Genomic DNA, 20156 nt, shown 5'->3' with positions numbered 1-20156 from the left:
ATTTAAATACAGTGTATTGCTGTTGGATTATTCATCTCTTTTGGTCGGTTCAAATAAGTAAATTAGTCCGAAATCAAAATTTATAGTAATTCCCTACCGTTATTCCATAGTACACTACTTATAGTTAACCGACAATAGAGTACAAAGTGTGTTTAGTAGTGCAAAGTTTGTTTCCATACTACCGGCGCCATCTCGTGTCGGGTGAAGAACTACTCGCCGCTAGAGTTTTGTTCCTCCGAGACTTAAGAATCTAATCAATTCGAAAATTACCCTTCTTTTGTAATTATTGATGTATATATCGCAGTTCTGGTCCATATGAATAGATACGCAGACAAATTACATTATTAATTAGATTCTCTGAAAAGCACAAAACGTTATGTAGTTTCATAATTAAATGATTAATAAAATTAAACTTGACGTTTATTCTTAAACCGAAGTTTGACTATACACCACTATTCTGTCGTCAGACTACAGTTTCAAATTCTCTCTCTTCGTTACGTTATGTGAACGATCGCATTGTTGTCGTTTTAAAAATATAATTGCATTTAATTAAGAGGATAGTCAATAATATTGAATTCTAATTGCATATAAAATAATATGAAGCCCTGGAGTGTAAATGTATTGTGGTTTGTACTGAAAGAATCTAGCGTTAGTTCACGAATTCCTACGTATTGATTAGTGTGCGATAATTTATATATCGGTTTATTTATTTTAATATATGTAGAATAAGACTGCTTTGAACAGTCTTGGGCATAATTGTCAAACAGGGTGTCCAAAAAGGAATGAATATACGTTATAAATGTGAATAATATAAATCAGTGGTTCTCAAACTTTCCGATAACGCGGATCCGCTGTTTATTCGGGAAGTAATCTGCGGACCCCCTGTTCATTCGGGAAGCGTTCTGTGGACCCCGTTGCAATGCTATCTGAAATTTCACATGGTATTAAAAATATACTAATTAGAATTATCACTGACAAGAAAAAGACCAAGAAAAATAATGCAATAAGTAATTTATTCCAAAGAAACATAATTTTTTCCTACTGAACGAAATTTCAATTGAAAATACCGTAACTTTCAAGACTAAAAATCAATTTTTTAAAAAAGAAATTCATTTGATAAACAATGTTCTCAAATTTGGGATTACCAATGTGAAAAATGAAATTGTGTGTTTCCATAATTGCATTGAAATCTGGAATATTTTTTGTTACCATCATCTTAGGTCCGCTTCCACATTAAGACGATTTCGCTTTATGGTTTTAATACTGCTAAGAGCAGAATAGGTCTGCTCACATAAGTAAGTGGTAGGGAAAGGCATCAAATGTTGCAATACCTTTTTAGACAACTTTTTGTACTCACAGCGCACACGCAAACCAATATGAGTCAAGACTTACTTTCAGTGGCGGATCTAGGAACATATTTTGAGAGGGGTTTCTCATAGTTTTTTAGAAATCGCAGAATTGGGGAGGGGAGGCTTGATGTTTATAAGCACAGGAATGACCAACATTTACTTCTCTTTTTGCTTTAATGTGGAATTGGTGGTAGTGATGGAAGCTTTCCGCCACTTGAAGACGAAATGCATGAAATTCCGAGGCGTCGTACAGTTAATGTACAACTGTTTTTGAAAAAGTGCCTTAACAAAGAAGAAATCTCTCTCACTTGAAGTAATCCTATATAACGGTTTACCAACTTCAGGGAAGAAATTTAGTAAAGTAGGAAAACATTTAAATTTACAAAAGTAGGTATAATTTCTCATTGCTTTATTTTTAGTAACTGAAAAATACTTCTTGCGTAACAGCTGTGAGTTCCTTTTTATTACAACACATTTCAATTTTTGGGTCCGCTGACCCCCTTGCTAGGTCCCACAGATCCCACTTTGAGAACAACTGATATAAATTAATTAGAATAGTTATGATATATACCCCATAGTAAGTGTGACTAAATGAGAGGACACCTGTAAAATTTATGTGTCCAGTAGTATTCTTTGTCACGAGATATTACTTATTCATATATAATGATTATTTCGAGCACTGGCCATTACGTCAAAGTTTAGTATGAAGGAGTGTGGTTTGTGAAAATGATGGACTATATTTGCACTTCGTGGCTTGCCATTCAATCGTAATACTGCATACTAACTTTAGTCTGATCGGATGACATGAGTAGTGTCTATGTGGCAAAAGATTTCCAACAATTTCTATGTAACTACAGAACAGAATAATCGTTTTCCCCACATAGTATAGTTTAAATATACGCGTTCAGTTTTACACTTGTAATAGTACTCGGCAACTTTGAAAAAAATTACACGTCACCTGATTAAGCCAAGTTCATTACTGTTCGTAGAGGTGACGAAGTGGATAGGAGTGAATAATATAGTAAATTTATTACAGTAGAATATCGTATTTCCGTACCAAGTTGTCGATCCTTCCCCCTTATATGTTTTCATTTTCCATAATTTTTAAACTAGGTAGTGATTGAAATTAAATTACACCTCAAGCTGTAGCAAATCTTGCGGATTGGGAGCTACTAGTAAGATTTGGCAGACAACTCACTAGTGCAAACATTATTTTATTTGATCTTTTTAATTTTAGCAAACCCCTGTTAGATTTTGTCTATTCATTGACTTTATTCTAGTTTCCATACTTTACTCGGAACTCTTCTCAGCTTCTGAGGGGTCGGATTTTTTTAATTTAGAAATTCTAAATTAGAGACCACACTGACATTCCGGTAGGGCCGGAGTCTCCAAGGTCTCAGCCAGACACGGCGCAAAGTAGGATTTCCATAAAGCCACTGTCTTTGTGGAAATCTCGCTCAGAACGCAGACTAGCTTGTGAGCTTGGAGATATATATATATATCTTAGGCTACATATTTAGTAGGCCACCTGTTTCGGCATATAAAAGTATATTTGGCTGTGGATTGTCATATGTCTAAATTCGACTACTTATGTTTGTAGTATTTAGTGTACTAGTGTATTTTTCTGTGGCGCGCCGCTTTTTCTTTTCTCCTCTGTATCTGTCTCTATTCTCTTCGTCAAGAATTTAAAAAAAAATCAACCTTCCCCCTTCCGAGTTTTGAACTTCACAAATATCATCCATTTAACATATATCATTTGAACCTGAATTTCCGACTGAGATGTTGCAAGACAAGATTCGTGGAGGTATTTGTTGATGTTGAATATCAAGCGATCGTTTTCTAACACAATTTTACCCACCGCGATAGCGACCGATATTTCAGTATACGGTTCAATTTCTGCTTTCGTCTCTTTTATCATTATCCATTTGAAATTCTCCATTGTACTATTCGTCATTTCTATTTTTGTTTCCATTGATTACCATAGGGGTGAATGTTGTGTAAATTTTGGGCCCATAAGTATTACTAACATTTTTAGAGTCATTTATATATGTAATCTCTGTGTTTATGTTCCTGCCTTGCACTTTAAATGTCCACTATTTTAAAATTGTTTGAGAATAGAAATGTTTATCATTATGCGTGGTTAATTAGTCGAATGTTTTATATGGTCCGATTTTTCTTGTGTGAAGTTTTGAACCTGATAATTTTATTTATTGGGGTAATTGATTTGAAAGATTAAATGATAATTGAGTATATGTATGTTGAGATATAAATATGTGTTGAATATAAATGTGATATTGAAGTAAAATGAATAATGTTGAATTACGTAGTTAAATATGTGTAAAGGGTCTTGGCACCTACCCCGAACGGTAGTAGGTTGCCATATTTTCGAAAAATTCTACGAATATAAAATGTGAATTTAAAGTATACCGCCGCATTTTAGGTATTCTCTTTAATCTTTGTAATATGATTAATTAACATATGTAAATATCAACATCGTCTATTATTATACTAACTGCATGTGACATGAAATTAAGGCAGGTCATCGTAACCCTAATGTATTATTAAATCTACCCACGAGTTCATAAAACTGGAATCTTCCTGTGAAATTACATTCCCATTTCATTCATCATATACGAATCCTCGAACCTAAATGGTGTTTTCACTTCATTAATTGTGGTCTCGATACAAAAGCAAAACTTCTTTGAACTAGAAAATTCTAGTTTCCTCAATAGTGTGTGAATATAACTACAAATGTGTGCACCTAATGTGATACAATTTTGTGTGATTTAAAAGGCTAGTAAATGGACGAGATAATAAACGTAATGATAAATTGAGTGACGTAGTCACTGTAAAACTAGTGGTAAAACTTTGTTTGCTTAATTGCTGAATTATGAAAATATACAAACAAATATCTACAGACTGAGTATGTGTTGTTCTCGATTTATAATGAACATACGATGTCGTGTGTGTACATTTAAATAAAGTGAATTTAAGTACATGGACACCAAAGGGTGCCTTACGAACGTGCGATATAAAAAGTCATCTGAAAGTACGAGAGAGGACGCGTCGAATCATCTTTTCTTTTTGTTTTTTAATTTCATATGAGATACAGACTCTTTTTAACCATCATTTTAAGTTTTTTCTCTTTCATACGAAATATCATAGTGTGACTAGATTTTCAGATTTACATCTTATTTTATCAAAATTTAAATTATCTTATCATCTTTCTGTTAATATCACCCACACACACCCACACACACCCACACACACCCACACACACACACACACACACACACATATATATATATATATATATATATATATATATATATATATATATAATCCAGGATTCTATGTAGAATGATACATTTATATGTGTATTCAATTGAATGAAATCAATATTTTCTTTATGTTTAAATTCTTAATAGGTGTAATACATATTGACCAACTGTAGTTAGATTATAGTTTCTTTTAAACCTATTTACCTTTATCAATACATTATCCTGTATGTATATGTGTGTGCGTGAATGAATGACAAATTTAATTTTAAGTGGTAGCCTTTAATATTGATTTACGAAGATAATGTTTATAATATATGTGTGTAACTCTATATTATATGTATTGGTGCATGACCTAGGTCAGGAAAAATAACTAATTCTAAATTATTCTAAATTGACTCTCAGAGGAAAGCCAAAATAAGAGGGTGAGCTTGGATAACGACAGTCTGTTCAAAGAATCTCGAAAACTTCTATTTGTGGAAAATATGTAAATCACGTTCATTTTTTTTTATTTCCTTGGCTAATTCAGATGTGTATTCGATTTCTACTATGGAAATTCAGGTACTAGATAAAGGTTATTTAATGTTTGGAAATAACAGACAAACGATTAAATTAAAACTTCTCATCACCTGGGCTATGTCAGGGCAGTATGAGGGTCTCTTCGGGATCACTTCAGAAGTGATTCTTAAGTAATAACATTCGGGTATGAATCACTTTTGCAATAAGTATTCAAGTCTCTTTACCATATTCCCATTATTATCCAGCAATTTTTAGTCTCTAGTTCCTTCTTCCTTTCTCCTTTCCTTCTTCCTCTTTCTTCTTTCCCCCTACCTTCTTCTCTTCTTTCTCACTCTTCCTCTTCCTATTTCTAATAAAGGAAGAGTATATATATATATATATATATATATATATATATATATATATATATATATATATATATATATATATATATATATATATATATATATATATATATATATATATATATATATATATATATATATATATAACCAACATAAAATTCCGAAATTCATTCATTTTTATTTCATATTTACTAAATTACCTGGTTGAAGATTTAATATATAGTGACTTTCCTTTCCCACTCACGACTTTTGATTGCTTCAATTATTTTAGGAATGTTGAAAAGTATTCTCAGAATAATCTAAAATGTGTTTGTTAAACTTTTCGTTGCAAAAGCGAACGATTATGCCCTAATAGGAATTGGCCAGGCTTGGATATATTTTTTAATTTCTTTATACTAGTTTGGGGACGCTAAAAACACTGGAAATATTTTCATTCATATGCGTCCATAGGGTGCCTGGAGAAGTGATCTGAAATTTTGGAATATAAATAAATAAAAATATGCCAACTTTAAAATAGTTTTTCTTACGACTTCATGGACGGATGTGTTTGGAAATAGTTTCATTAAATTCAGCATTCTCAAATTAATATCATAAAAGAAGCGCCATTAGAAATGTATCAAGGCATGGTAACTTTTTAAGGTCGGCACGGATAAATCATCTCCAGTAGGCTTCAAAGAACTCGGAACACCATTGAAGTAATCCACGTGTTTATACAGAAGAGGAATATTCCAGAGTGGTCTTCAGAGTGATATTGCATGTTTTGTAAATCTGCCCTTCGTTCCGGCTAGAACCCTGATAGAGGGTTACGCCCTCTCTTAGCGAACTGAAGTATGGGAATAGTAGATGTTTGCGACTTTGAGAGGGTCTCAGAATTCTTTATTAAAGCTTGTTATAAATATCAAAGACTTAAGGACCTTTGCGGGCCTTAACATCAGACAGGGTAAGTAACAAAGCAATTACATAATGTACATGAACGTTAAGTTTGAACATAGAGAATGAGTAAGTAAGATGAAACTTAGTTGTCATTATATAGGTTTTCATGCTTTGGAGATGAGGATGATAGATGAGGCGAGGTGCATGACCACATCACAACACAGGGAAAAATTAGTTGATGGATGAAGTTATCTTCTCGCCTAGGGGCTACTCTAGGCATTGATGAAGACAATCGGAGCTCATGTTAGTTGTGGATGGATTCGTTGTGCAACATAGAATGGAAAGATGAGCGGAAGATGGGTCATGAACTTGATAGTCTGCAAGTCCAGATCTAGGGCATCAGGAGGTAGTGTGTTACAGGGAGCAATGTACAGACTTAGTCAACATTTTTAATCTTTATAGTCGCATCTTTTAATATTAAGTATGTTGTATTATTTTAAAATGATTACTTTAGTGTCTTTTATATTAATGATATTATTATTATTATTATTATTATTATTATTATTATTATTATTATTATTATTATTATTATTATTATTATTATTATTATTATTATTATTATTATTGATACATATTAGCAAAATGTGTCCATTTTAATGCAAGTTTAGCGATGGCAACAACGTGTCTCTTGTCGATACAAGACTCGTGCCATATATGGCTTGTTTAGAGTGTTATTTATGCATGCGGTTACACTAAATTTTCCGCTTGAGTACAAAGAAGCTGGTGGGGACGATTTGAACGTGGAAGGTGTAATAGTGGCTGATCATCTTTACAGTAGTATACCCTATACATATTTACACTGTTATGTACACTGAAGGAAATGAAAGGTAACACTTAAGAGAGAAAGCACGAGTAGTTTCAATTACTTTGGATTAATACTCCAAATTAACATGAGTCATAAACACTTTTTTTATTTTATATATATATATATATATATATATATATATATATATATATATATATATATATATATATATATATATATATATATGTGTGTGTGTGTGTGTGTGTGTGTGTAGTGTCTATGAAGTTCTTTGAGAAAAATGGCACAATAGTTAAAAATAAACTACAAATACGTTAATATTGTTGTACAAATGAAAGTTTCATTTATATTTTAAACTGGTAAGTACAATTGAGTACAAAATAGTGTTTTCTTGTCTCAATTCTCGAAAAATTACTGCTCGTTTAATCTCGAAAAATTTTCGAGTCATTTTGTATAAATTTATGTACAAAATGTTATGCCCTGATTTTTCCCCCTTCATTGTATCTAGAAGTTACGAGAATCTTTCCGAGACATGAGAGATCTACTAAGGGTGTGATGTAACAACATTTATCCATATTTATTATTCAAGTGCTTACATTATGAAATGAGTTGCGTATCTGTGAACGTCGATAAATGCTCTTTAAGAGGCCTAATCACTGCGAAATTAAAATACCGTTAATTTTACAGTAATTATGTGATATCTTGAAATAGATAAAAGATAATCGAAATGTGGAACAAGATCGCTCAAGATAATATTATTTTGTATGAGGTAGCGTTATCACGAGTCACCTAGTAGCTTTTCGTTTGCAGCCATTTAGAAACGCGAAAATAAATGCCGATTTTCAAAATGGCTGGAAATTGAAAGCAAACAAGTGAGTCGTGATAACGGTATCTCATGTATAATAATATTGTCTAGGGCGATCTTGTTCCACATTTCGATTATCTTTTATCTATTTCAAGATATCACGTAATTACTGTAAAATTAGCGGTATTTTAAATTCGCTGTGATGGGACCTCTTAATGTATTCGTATACAATTGCTTTATCATTTTACAGTTTCTGCACTGTGAACCACGTAACACTAAAACAGTATTTGAGATCTCTTAGACTTGAATAAACTAATATTTCCTGCAAGACTTGTGAAATTTATTGTCTCGACTCGAATTTAACAATGTAATTCGCGAGCAGTTTTAAGACGAGACTCGAACTTGTCTTGTTGTATTAACATTAGTTGAATTTATGATATTGCAAGGATCCCCATCTTTCAGTGCGAGCACATATGGTCTCTACCAATAATAATAATAATAATAATAATAATAATAATAATAATAATAATAATAATAATAATAATAATAATAATAATAATAATAATACTCAAACGGACTTTTTGATTATTAATATAATAAATTACAACTTTAATATGCTTATGGAGCTTCCATCGCTACAACTGCTATTGACTTATCTGTCGTTTAGATTCAACTGTGTCCTTTTTCACCTTGAAAAACTTCATAGACCATAAATATATAATGAAAAGTGTTTATAAACTTTTAATCCATATTAGCTATATCTACTCCTGATCCATTTTAAAATAATGTGTTTTTTTTAAAAAGCAAATAAGTATATCTAAGTATTTCAAAATTATATTATTAGAAAACAGTTAAAGCAAACCCCTTTAGAAAAATACATTCATAAAAAAAAAAATAGACAAAGATTTAGTTGTCCATCAACAATTGATTCAGTTTAATCAAAATCTAACGTCTTAAAGACGACTTTAAAAGCTTTCAGCTTGAAATTCAATCACAGGTAAAAGTTGTAGATCTCTTCCAAAACGTTGTCATTTTAACCAGTGAGTTACGTATTATCACATTGTGAAACTGCACAATTATATTTACGAAGTATAGGGGTCTACGATATGGGCGTTTGAAGAAAATTTTTTAGAAGGATCATCTCCGTGGTTTGTATTAAGAAGTTCTTAAGAAATTTAAGTTGTTATTATAATCGTGCATTATATATTATACGTTTTCATGAGCTAGGGGGCGCCCCCTGCCCCCTTTGCGTGTCCATGGTCCACAATTCTAACCAGAAGTGAGAGATTTATGTTTCCTGCCTTCAATAGACTGATAAAGAAAGTGATGCAACTCTTAGAACACTAAACTTGTTTTAACCCTTGTGTACTACCAAGAACATTGTTACACAGAAATTACCATCGAGCCTTCTAGAACCCCATCTAAATTATGTTCTTTACGCAGAATCATCAAACAGACAACTGAACTTTTTAGTAGGCATCTTTAGCATATACTCGAGATAGAATGCAAGAAAAGACTGAATTGTAATCTCACTTGTTTAAAAGATATATATCATGATAAACAATTCTGGGGTCCCAAAAGACCCCATGGTAGTACACAAGGGTTAAACAGATATTCTTCTTACCGTTTTGCTCGATTAAAATCCAATAGTAAAACCGGAAGTGGTATATTTTGGCAACTTCTGGTTTCAATTTGGCTTGTTCTTATGATAGTAAATTATACTTTAAAAAAATGTCTCCCTATCTATCAGCTCTACACCCTATGAAACCCAATGCTGGTAAAGGAAGTTGCAGTGGTTTTTAATCAATTTTCGATTTCAATAGAATGACTAAAGCTGAGATGGAACAAAATCTACTATCCCTAAATAGAAAACGCTACCTACTATCGATATTACGTATCAGAAAACTTTTCTCGCTATATACTACCATTTTGTTCTTCGGAGATCAATATTGAAACCAGAAGCTGAAGTAAATTCTACCACTTCAGGTTGCAGCAGAAGGATCAAAGAAGAAAAACAGTTGTTCTAGAAACACCGAATCCATACTGAAATCGAACGTTTCTTTCTCTCCGTTATCTTTCTTCCTCTAGGGCGATTACTATTGAAACAGGAAGTGTTAGAAATCTGCTTTTAGGAATTAAAATCGACACTGAACATGTACTTAGGACATATAGAATATATAAACATGGGTCTGAGAGCAGGGGGAAACGGCAAAACTCCGATAAAACCCCGACACACTGTTTTTGTCTACCATAAATCCCACTTAGCACGAGCTGGTCGAACTAACGACCACACGGAACAGAAGTGAGGCGCTCTACTACTGAGTCACTGCGGTCCGTACATACAGGTTGTATCTAAAGTCCGGGGCTATATCCTAATCTCATTACGAGTGTAGATGCGAACACATATTGAAGAGAGGAAAGTTTTGGAAATACGTAATTTCAACCAAAAATGATCCAGTTTTTTCCAATCACCCTGGCGTTAAGACTCCACACTAGTAAGAAGTCGTATGTTAAATGAAAAAGCAACGTTTCCAGATCAGAAAACTGCTACTTTGAAACCTTACCATACCAACTTACAGCATTGTTCGGAAACGGATTCTAAATGTTCTGGGTTCCCTCGCACAACAATGTCTACGTTCTCCGTGTCATTTTTAGTAACCCTTATGGTCCATTCAAACGGGCCACTGAGCTGGAAATTTTTGCTTCAAAACCAACCAAACGTTAATGAAAAACAAAGTCGTGTCTTTTCGCTATAAATATATAGAATATTTTCAGGACAACATATGAGAAGAAATTGCTTCATAAGGAATATAATTCAAATCATTGTAGAAGGTATAGTAGGGAGAGGAATAAGACTACAAATAGATCGATTATATTAAAGAGGTTAATGCTTACGTCCAATCAAAGAGATTAGCGAAGATAGTAGTACATGGAAATTCTCAAATTTGCTTCAAATAACCTGATAATAATGTATGATTACTCATTATAACGATAGCGATCATTATACCACAACACATTTACTATTCCTCCAATTTTTCAATGAACGAAGGAGTAGATAACGCCAGTATAATGCATATTGTATGATAGTGCTACTAGCTCCATTCTTTCAACTTCTGTTAAAAGTTTTGAAGTTGTTGTTGATCGTTGAAGTTTAGCATCCTTTGTCAGCACCGAGACTGTATGACAGGTGGATCTACAGTTTAAGAGGGAATCTAAACCATAGTAATGGTTTTAAATTTCAAAGATCATTGACTGGAAACCTCGTGTACAAAAGGTGTGCATACTAATGGCTAGCCACTAGACCAGGGATGCAAATAAGCAACAAAATTTAACTCGCCCAAGAAAAAAGCTACTAGCGCACATCACAAAATAAAAAACATTTACTTATCTTATGTATGATATTAAATACTTTCCCGCACTAATGAACCACTCGCCCCGGGCGAGTGAGCGAGTGGTTATTTGCATCCCTGCACTAGACCATTGGGTGTTCTTAAAGTTAAAACGAAGGAATAGTGGGAAAATACTCAAATCAACCAATCGATCAACGAATAATTGTTTACACAATGATTCACAGTAACAATCACCCTTTTTTCCAAAACATATATATATCCGGGAAAGGGTCAAAATCAAAATGTAAGGTTTCTCCATCGGGACACTATTTGCTAAAGAACATGCCCTACATAAGAATGACATGTAAGTACAATTTTACCTTACTTCCGTGGGAGGGGGAGTTTTTGACTAAACCTCTCCGCCGGATGTTTGCCTAGAATAAATATTAATAACTTCCAATACTGACAACAATTGTTCGAATAAGGGGAAAGCACTTATTCAAGAAACTCATACGGTATTCGAATAGTTTTAACCCTTTAACGCACCATTTTTCCGATCAGACTGATTTTTATTTTTATTTTGAGTGGTTTCGGTGAAGGTTTCTTTTTTTTTTTAAATATTAATGCAAATATTATGGAGTCCAAGGGATATGCTATGGTGTTTCCATATAGGGTCTATGCAAAGTTGCGCGTTAACATCTGCAAAGTCCACTAAAACCAGATGGAACCAATAAATCGACGAATGTCAGCATGCTTCCTCATTTGCACTCAATACACTTCTCTCTAACACAGAAAAAGTCAACAGTTCAAAGCTGTCCATCTAAACGTGCAAAGAAAGCTCAATAATGACAATAAGGCGCACAGACAAAGGATATATCCTTTGTCTGTGATAAGGCGTAACTCCGCGTAAGACAAAGAGTCCAGCGCTGGCTTACTATGACATCTAGCGGGAAATTCAGAACTTCATTAGTGAAAGGGCATCTTAGCCACAGACAAAGGATATATATCCTTTGTCTGTGATCTTAGCTGATACGTACGTAAAGCTGCTTTTCTATGTCCAAACTAGAAACTACATGGTGCAATACAATTTCAAAATAAACTTTGCATATATGAAAAAGCTGTGCTCTAAAGAGTTAAAAACATTATATGCATATGATATTTTAGTGTTATTAAATGTTCTAAGTACCTCTGGTGGCAGCCGCAGCTTCTGAGCCCTCCTCGTTGACATCGATATACGTCCTCTGAAGTCCCTCTGACACATGAAAAGGCTCTGACGAGATCTCAGAGAAGTCAGCTTTCGTCGTAAACATTTGAAGCAACCCCAGCTATCAATACGTAATAAGAATTTGAGCATAAGTACAAGTAATTGTATTACATTCTAAAGTGGAGTGTAATAGTGATGATCATTTACTTAATGTTATTCTCACAATCTTTGCTTAAAAATGATAAAAAAGGATCACGGTGCACTAGTAAAAAAAGTTTTAGTTAAAATTGAAGCATTTAATTGCTTTTTATTAGAAAATAGACATATTCTATATAATTTATATAATATAATGTATAATGTATATAATTTAGACATATTCTTAATATTTATAAAGAAAACATGGAAGGAATATTTAGAAAAGTTAGAAACGACGAAGAATTAGAGGAATTGGAAAGCTTAGAAGTAGAATAGGCAAGAGAAGACTTCATCCTCGGACCTGAGTTCGATAAGGCATTACAAAGTACTGAAACATGGATTAGTCCCAGGTATAGATGAGATACCAGCAGAAATGGTACGAAAAGCGGGACAGAAAGCTCAGAACAATGTGTATAAATTAATTATTAAAGAATATTTCTGAAGAAGAGAAGATGCCTCTACACTTCCAAGGGAGCAGAATATTGACAATATTTAAAACAATAGATGCTTAGAAAAAAGAGAATAAAAGAAAAACAAGCTTGCTGACACATTTTGAAAATCCTGACAAAAATAACCTATAGGAAAATGGAAGTTAAAATAGAAGAAATGCTAGTAAAAGAATAGTTTGGTTTAAAGATCGGAACATATGAAGATTCAGTGAAAAAGGAATAAGAGTTAAAAAAAAACATGTATCTGCACCTGGAGAAAGCATTTGATAATTAGATTCCTTCCTGTTTTTGCCTATTTCTGTTTCTCCTACTAGCCTCCCAGCAATATTTATCAACATTTCTAAGTTATCAAGATTGTAGGCGAAACAGGAATTCCTGATTTGCCTATTCCTGTTCCGCCTACTGTAAAGAGAAAGGGAAATTTTGGAGTTGGGGATTTTAGCTTTATATGAATCCAGGATATTGATTTAATACTAGTCATCAAAAGGAAGGAAAAACGTTTTAGCATGAAATAAAATTAAGTGATGAAGTTGAAAAGAAAAGAAAAAAAGAGATGAGCTATGTTATCGTACGTGTTCATTTATTTGTACTTCTTTTTTTCTGTCGTACACTCATATCCAGTTTTCCAAACATATGCTATAGGATACAGTATCAATGTAATCTATTAAATCTATACCTTTAGATTTTAATCTCTCCTTCAAAGTATTAATTCGCTGATCTAAGCGTTTGTGCTTCAATTTCTGCACTTTTGGCCGGTTCCCTATCTCCAGCAAGAACATTAGATTTTCATTCTCCTCCTGTTCTTGCTTCAATAACTCCAACAATGTATATAAATATATTGGGGTGCTCATGAGACAATTTTCTCTTCAGTTTTGAATGCCATTCCTTAACACTGTTAGTTGTTTGTCACATTTCTTAATATTCTATACAATCCAATAAAAATAAATGAGGTAGTAAGATGACTATTAAATTTTCTTCTCTCTTCCACTTGGCTATTCTGTTGCTCATTGGTGAAATCTGACAAACCAAAGCTCTGCTCATTATACTACGAAAGTCTGTGACTTGCACTACGATAGCAATAACCCCCTGAAATAATAATAATAATAAACTAAATGTCACTGTGCTGAGCCTGAGAACAAAGAAATGAACGTACCTGTAAATCTTTGGAACTGGTTGAATTGGATCCTCGATTACCCTGTTCGTCATTTTATCCACAAAACTTCTGACTTTCCTAGCGGCTGGTGCAAATCTATAGGCCTACCTGACGATTTTATGGGCTCATCCCCAAGAAGAGCAACAGTGGCTTTGTATCCGAGCGTACATATCATGTAAGTTTTCTCACTATTACGCCTGTTAATCCGATATAAATAATCTTTATATTCAAACAGTTTGCTCCCACACTTAGTGTTAACAAAGTTCGACGTATCTGTGAGGTTAAAGACACTTGTTATAAAAATATTGTCACAAAACACTCAGAAGACAATTCTATCTATAATTTTAAAAGCTGTGCGGCACGGGCCCAGGAAAAAGCTCAGGAAATTTCTGAGCTTTTATGCATTCCTTGGTTACATATCTAAATGTATGCTGTCCGGTAAACGTTAAGCGAACTACCATAAAGAAGTAAATATACTGAAAATCCGTATAATAAGTATACGGCACATCTTAAATCACAACGGGATAGACTAATCATGTTTCATAATATTACAAACACTACAGGATTATCTACTGATCCGTAAACGAATTTAATGAATATTTTGTGAATAGTATAATACAATTAAATGATAAATCAAAAGATGAAAACTGTTTCTCCGAAAATCAAAATTTTGACTTTAGAAGTTTATTAGTACAGCAAAATGTAAGTGACATTGAGTCAATTTTTTCATGGACTGGAATTAATACCAGAACAGTTTTATCAATCGTTAGTAAACTGAAACCTTCAAACTGAGGATTCCTATAGATTTTCTAACAACTTGTTAAAAAAAAATGTAATTGATGTTATAATTGAATCTTTAGTTTACCTATTTAACTGAGTGCTTCTCGAGAGAATCTTCCCTGACTGCCTTAAATTGACAATCACTGTAGCCATACATAAGGAAAACGATAAAAGTAAACCTAATGACAATCATCCTATATCCTTAGTGCCAATTACATCCAAAGTTTTTGAGTAATGTATTAAAAATCAATTATTAAACTATCTAGAAACAAATACAGAAACCGTGCTTCTTACAGCATAATATACTTTCTTTCATTGCCATTTACACTACGGTATATTATTGTGGGGTAATTCATAGGGTGTTCAAATTGTCTTCAAACGGCAGAAGAAGGCCATAAGAGCAATGAAAGGTTTGCCAGATACTGTATCATGTAGACCATTCTGTAAGGAAATGCAGATCATGACAATTTCTTCGTTGTATATTTATGCACGATAGAGAAAATCCGCACAGTATTGATTATCACAATAATGCTCACTCATATAATTCAAACCGTAAAGATGATTTAAATACCTCACACATTAGACTAAATACAACCCAAAGAAGCTATAAATATACAAGCATGAAACTATACAGTGTATTACCAATATACTGTATATTCGAAGGATGTGTAATGTCGATTTCGAAAACCAATGCCAAGCATTTCTTGTAAATAATGTTATTTATAGTATTAATGAATTTGAAGAAAAATGTAAATTATAGCAATCTGAATGTTGTATATTATTGACGCTGTCTATTGCAATATTCATTGTTTAATGACAATAAAAATATTCTATACTATTCTACTCTAATTATATGACATACACAAAGTTCAATACAAGACTAGCAAACAGTTATATTTCCGGTGCCTCATTAAAAGTTTTGATTCAAAGCTAGACGTATTCTGAGATTCTGATTTGTTCTCTCCCCAATGAAACGCCAATCAGAGCGCAATATCTTTTCGACTAGCTAAGATCATTTTTGGTAAAAGTGAAAGTACAGATCTACTTCTTCCATTTGTTGTTCGTATTATAGTTGTTTTCAAAATCGCGACTATTAATAAAGTTTCGTTAATATTAAATTATGTTACGGAATAACTGAATTCACACACATTAGAAATAAAATTCCCAAGAAAAATCCGAAACTCAAAAGTATCCCTTCATTTTGACAGTAGGCGAAACAGGAATAGGCAAAACATGAATTCCTGTTTCGCCTACAATCTTGATAACGAAGAAATCTTGATAAATATTGCTTTGAGGCTAGTAGGCAGATCAGGAATAGGCGAAACAGGAAGACACCGATAATTAGAATGTTATAAATATTCAAGATTCTGAGGAAATGAGGAAGAACTAAAGAATTACTTGACCAGTTTTGCTTGATCTTTACATTGAAGAAGCATTAAAAGAAATCAAGGACATTAACAGCTTAGGAATAACTATGATTTGGACAGACAACACACACACTAAAATTTGCGGAGGATATCGCACTGTTGGCAGACAGTGAGAAAGAAATTAGAAGTAGTCTAAATGAAATGAAATGAAACTGGCATGACTGAAGTTTAGTTGAAAGAAGAAATTTACATAACCTTACCCTATTGTACAAAATACTTACAACGTCAGAACCATCGTACCTAGCACGTAGATTTTTATATTTATCGGACTTTCATAATAGAAGCACAAGATCACAAGATAATTTCTTGCTCTCCATACCCAGTCACAATTCTGATTCATACTCAAAATCCTTCACAGTAAGTACTACACGCCTCTGGAACAGTTCACCTCAATTAATACACAACGTTTCCACAGTTGCCAAATTTTTTAAAAAAAATCAGTAAATTTCCTTCTCTTAAGTAAAGATAAGGGTACTGGTAGCACATGAGGCATCTTCGTTTTACCAGATTATTAATTACCCATTTATGAACACACAACCAGTAGGTAACCTATGATAATTTGTACAGCTTATATATTCATACTTTTAGTACCTCTATTTGCAATATGTAATTTAGGTTTCTCCATGTTATTTTATGTCAGATTGTGTTCCTACATAGACTTTTTTTGTTTTCTCTCATCTATATTATTTTCAATTTTTGTTTTGAAGTGTTTAACTATTGTTTTTTACTTAAGTAGTATATTCTTTTTTATATGGTTCAATACTTTTCTTTTGTAATTGTTAATATTTTCTATGTATTGGTGTTTTTTTTTTTTAAAAAGAAATAATAATGTATGCACGTGGTTAAGGCTGCAGAGCCTTAACTTCGCCACGTAAAAGAAGCCATAAATAAATAAATAAATAAATAAATGTTTAGTAGTAAATTCAAAATGAAGATTGAGAAAAACGAATCAAAGTTATGAGATACGTAAGAAAAGAAACTGCAAGAAAAATGCAGATCAAAATAAGATCATTTGGTGCAAGAGATGGAGGAATTATGTTATGTAAGGTGCAGAATACATATGGTAATAGGTTTAAACAAGACACGAAATCCAGAATAACTGAGGCAAAGAAAGCGTTAGAACAAGAGCTTCTTCTGATCCGAAATATTGACATAGAGCTGCAGAAAAGGTCGCGGGAAATATATGTACAAAATGTAATGTTGTATGGATGTAAGTATTGGGCTGTAATAGGAGTTGAGAAAACGAAGAGAACAGACCCTTTGAAATGTAGTGCTATAGAAGGAAAATTGAAAATTAAATGAATGAATAAGATATCAAATGAAAGAGTATTGGAAATGGCAGGAGAGAGAGAAAGAAAGAGAGAGGAACATTCTCACGACTATTTCGAAAACTAGATATAGGTTGATCTCGAATATATTACTTGAATACTCCACATGGCATGGAAGGAACAGCAAAAGAAAAAGTTTCGTGTAGTAAGGCCGCGATTGAAACATACAAGCTGTGAGGAAGAAAAAGTATATCTATGGAAATGAAAAGCCTTCCTTAATATAGAGAAAGCAGTATCAAATCAATCGAAAGATTTCTGAGCTAAAAAGAAGGTAGTGTATAGTTTATAGCGTAATGTTAGTATTAATGATAAATTGAAGTTCAATATTATATTCGTATTAATGCAAATTTATAATTTCTTTTTCTTAAAACAACACTTTTTAAGGTTCATGTTTTATATAGGATTCATGTTTACATGTTTTGCTTTATCATTTGTTTTCTACTTATCGTGTTTTAGCTTTTTCCAACATAATTTAGAAATTACAGCTCTGAATTTTCTGTTGGAAATTTCACTGAATAAGAAGTTTCCAAGTCTCTTTGATGATTGCAATTCTCTAATGGAACGTGATATATTATTATGGCAACAAAGTCTTGATTTTACTACACGGGACAAAGTACTTTTAAAATCATCAAGGTACAAGTAGTCACACGTCATTACACTGTAAACCAGTAATAGCCAAACCGTCCGGAAGATTTCGGTAGATTGCGTTAAAGTTCCGGTTGGCAATATTTTAACGGTAAGTTTATAGCCAATAAACAAAGTAAGATTAAAAAAAAAAAAGATGGTAATTCTTTCGGTTGGTAGCTCATAGTAGGATTTAAAAACGATACGGAAGCTAAGAAGCTCTATAAGTTTGGCGACCATTGCTCTAAACAAACAACTACTGTACATGGTGTTGTGGATTTGGCATTCTACATTTCTTCCATGCAATCTAGAAACTTTCTTTATGTATGGTACATTGCAATACATACACATATATATTTTACTAATAACTCTCAAGAATACTAGAGCTTGTATTCCTGCTTAAAACTAATGTTTTACGCATTATATGAACAAATGACAGTATGATTTCCTGGTAATATTCACAGTTTATCTTACTCAGTTCTCTACAAGATTTCTTTACTATCAGACGATAAAAGCAAAGAGCACATAATCTTACCGGTGGCAGTGATTCATTGAAGTCAATCGAGTCTTCCAGCTTGAATTTCGGGATTTTAACAATTACTTGTGAATTTCGGAGACGTGTAGTAATGTTATAGAGATCTAGATCCATCAAATTCCTTTCCACTTCTTCAAGGTTACCTCTTTCAAACGGTAGAATTATATACATACTCACATGGTTACCCTGAAAAGCAATATGATTTTAATACTTGAACCACTGGTCGAAGCAACTGATCTTTTTGACGATATTAGCTAGATGAATTTGCTTTCTAACTCTTGTTTGATTTGGAATGTATTTCTTGAGTACTATTGTTTATTTTGTACTTAGGAATGCAAGATGAGGAACTGACTTAAAAAAAAAAAAAAAAAAAACTGCTTCAATTCTAATGAAGATATAACAAAATGTTCCACTTTCTTTTCCTATTACAACACGAAAATGGATGTCATCACTATATTTTCATTGAGAAAAAACATTAAAAAAATATTCAAAACTTAAAGAAAATTGGCCATTAGTAGGAAAGAAAAATGGTAAATCGGTAGACTCCTTAATTCCAATGAACTGTCTGTAAAGCTATTAGGTCATTGTTCAATGATCAAATACTGTATTTAAACACAGAAATTAATTAATGTTAGCAATAATTGTGCTGAAAGTAAAATGGTTAGATTTTGTTTTATGGAGTTATCATTCATACATAAATTAAAACTTCCGTTAGGATCGGCTTTAGGGGCTAAAGATGTACTACGTTGTGGGAAAGTGTACCTGACTTTAATTTTTCAAACCAAGCTCAAGTATTTCTAACACAAGCTGACAGTAAAATCTTTCTCAAATGGAGAAGGAGATGTAAGCTTACTGTACAAGAGCACGAGAACAGGTACTGTACAACAAGAACAAGCTCAAATATACGTGATTTGTGTCAGATTCTTTGTTCATGATAACTTTTTTTTGCCGAATCAATTTGAATTTAGGGATAGACAAAACCCATAGTTCAAGATGTATACAACCTTCAGGTACTGCAAAGGTGATTTAGGCAAATAAAATGACACTGGTGATAGGTCGTGTTGCATAACTTACTGGTATATAGGGAAACAATACAATGCAAGTTTGAAAACCAATCAAGACAAATGAGTGAACATATAAT

General features: G+C 32.8%; 1 protein-coding gene across 1 annotated transcript in view; it reads right to left on the bottom strand.

Annotated features, from left to right (window-relative positions):
- Positions 1-20156, bottom strand: part of LOC145688907 (serpin B6-like) — a 130599-nt gene that overhangs the window by 41865 nt on the left and 68578 nt on the right. Inside the window, exons 6-7 of the mRNA XM_081763077.1 lie at positions 19016-19201; positions 12507-12645 (exon numbers count right to left, since the gene is read on the bottom strand). Of these exons, the coding sequence (XP_081619203.1) occupies positions 12507-12645; positions 19016-19201 (325 nt within the window). The remainder of the gene's footprint in view (positions 1-12506; positions 12646-19015; positions 19202-20156) is intronic.

The sequence above is a fragment of the Thermobia domestica genome, chromosome 7 (assembly GCF_964235325.1).
Source record: "Thermobia domestica chromosome 7, izTheDome1.hap1.1, whole genome shotgun sequence".
Classification (NCBI taxonomy): domain Eukaryota; kingdom Metazoa; phylum Arthropoda; class Insecta; order Zygentoma; family Lepismatidae; genus Thermobia; species Thermobia domestica.
This window is presented reverse-complemented; position numbering and strand designations above follow the sequence as displayed.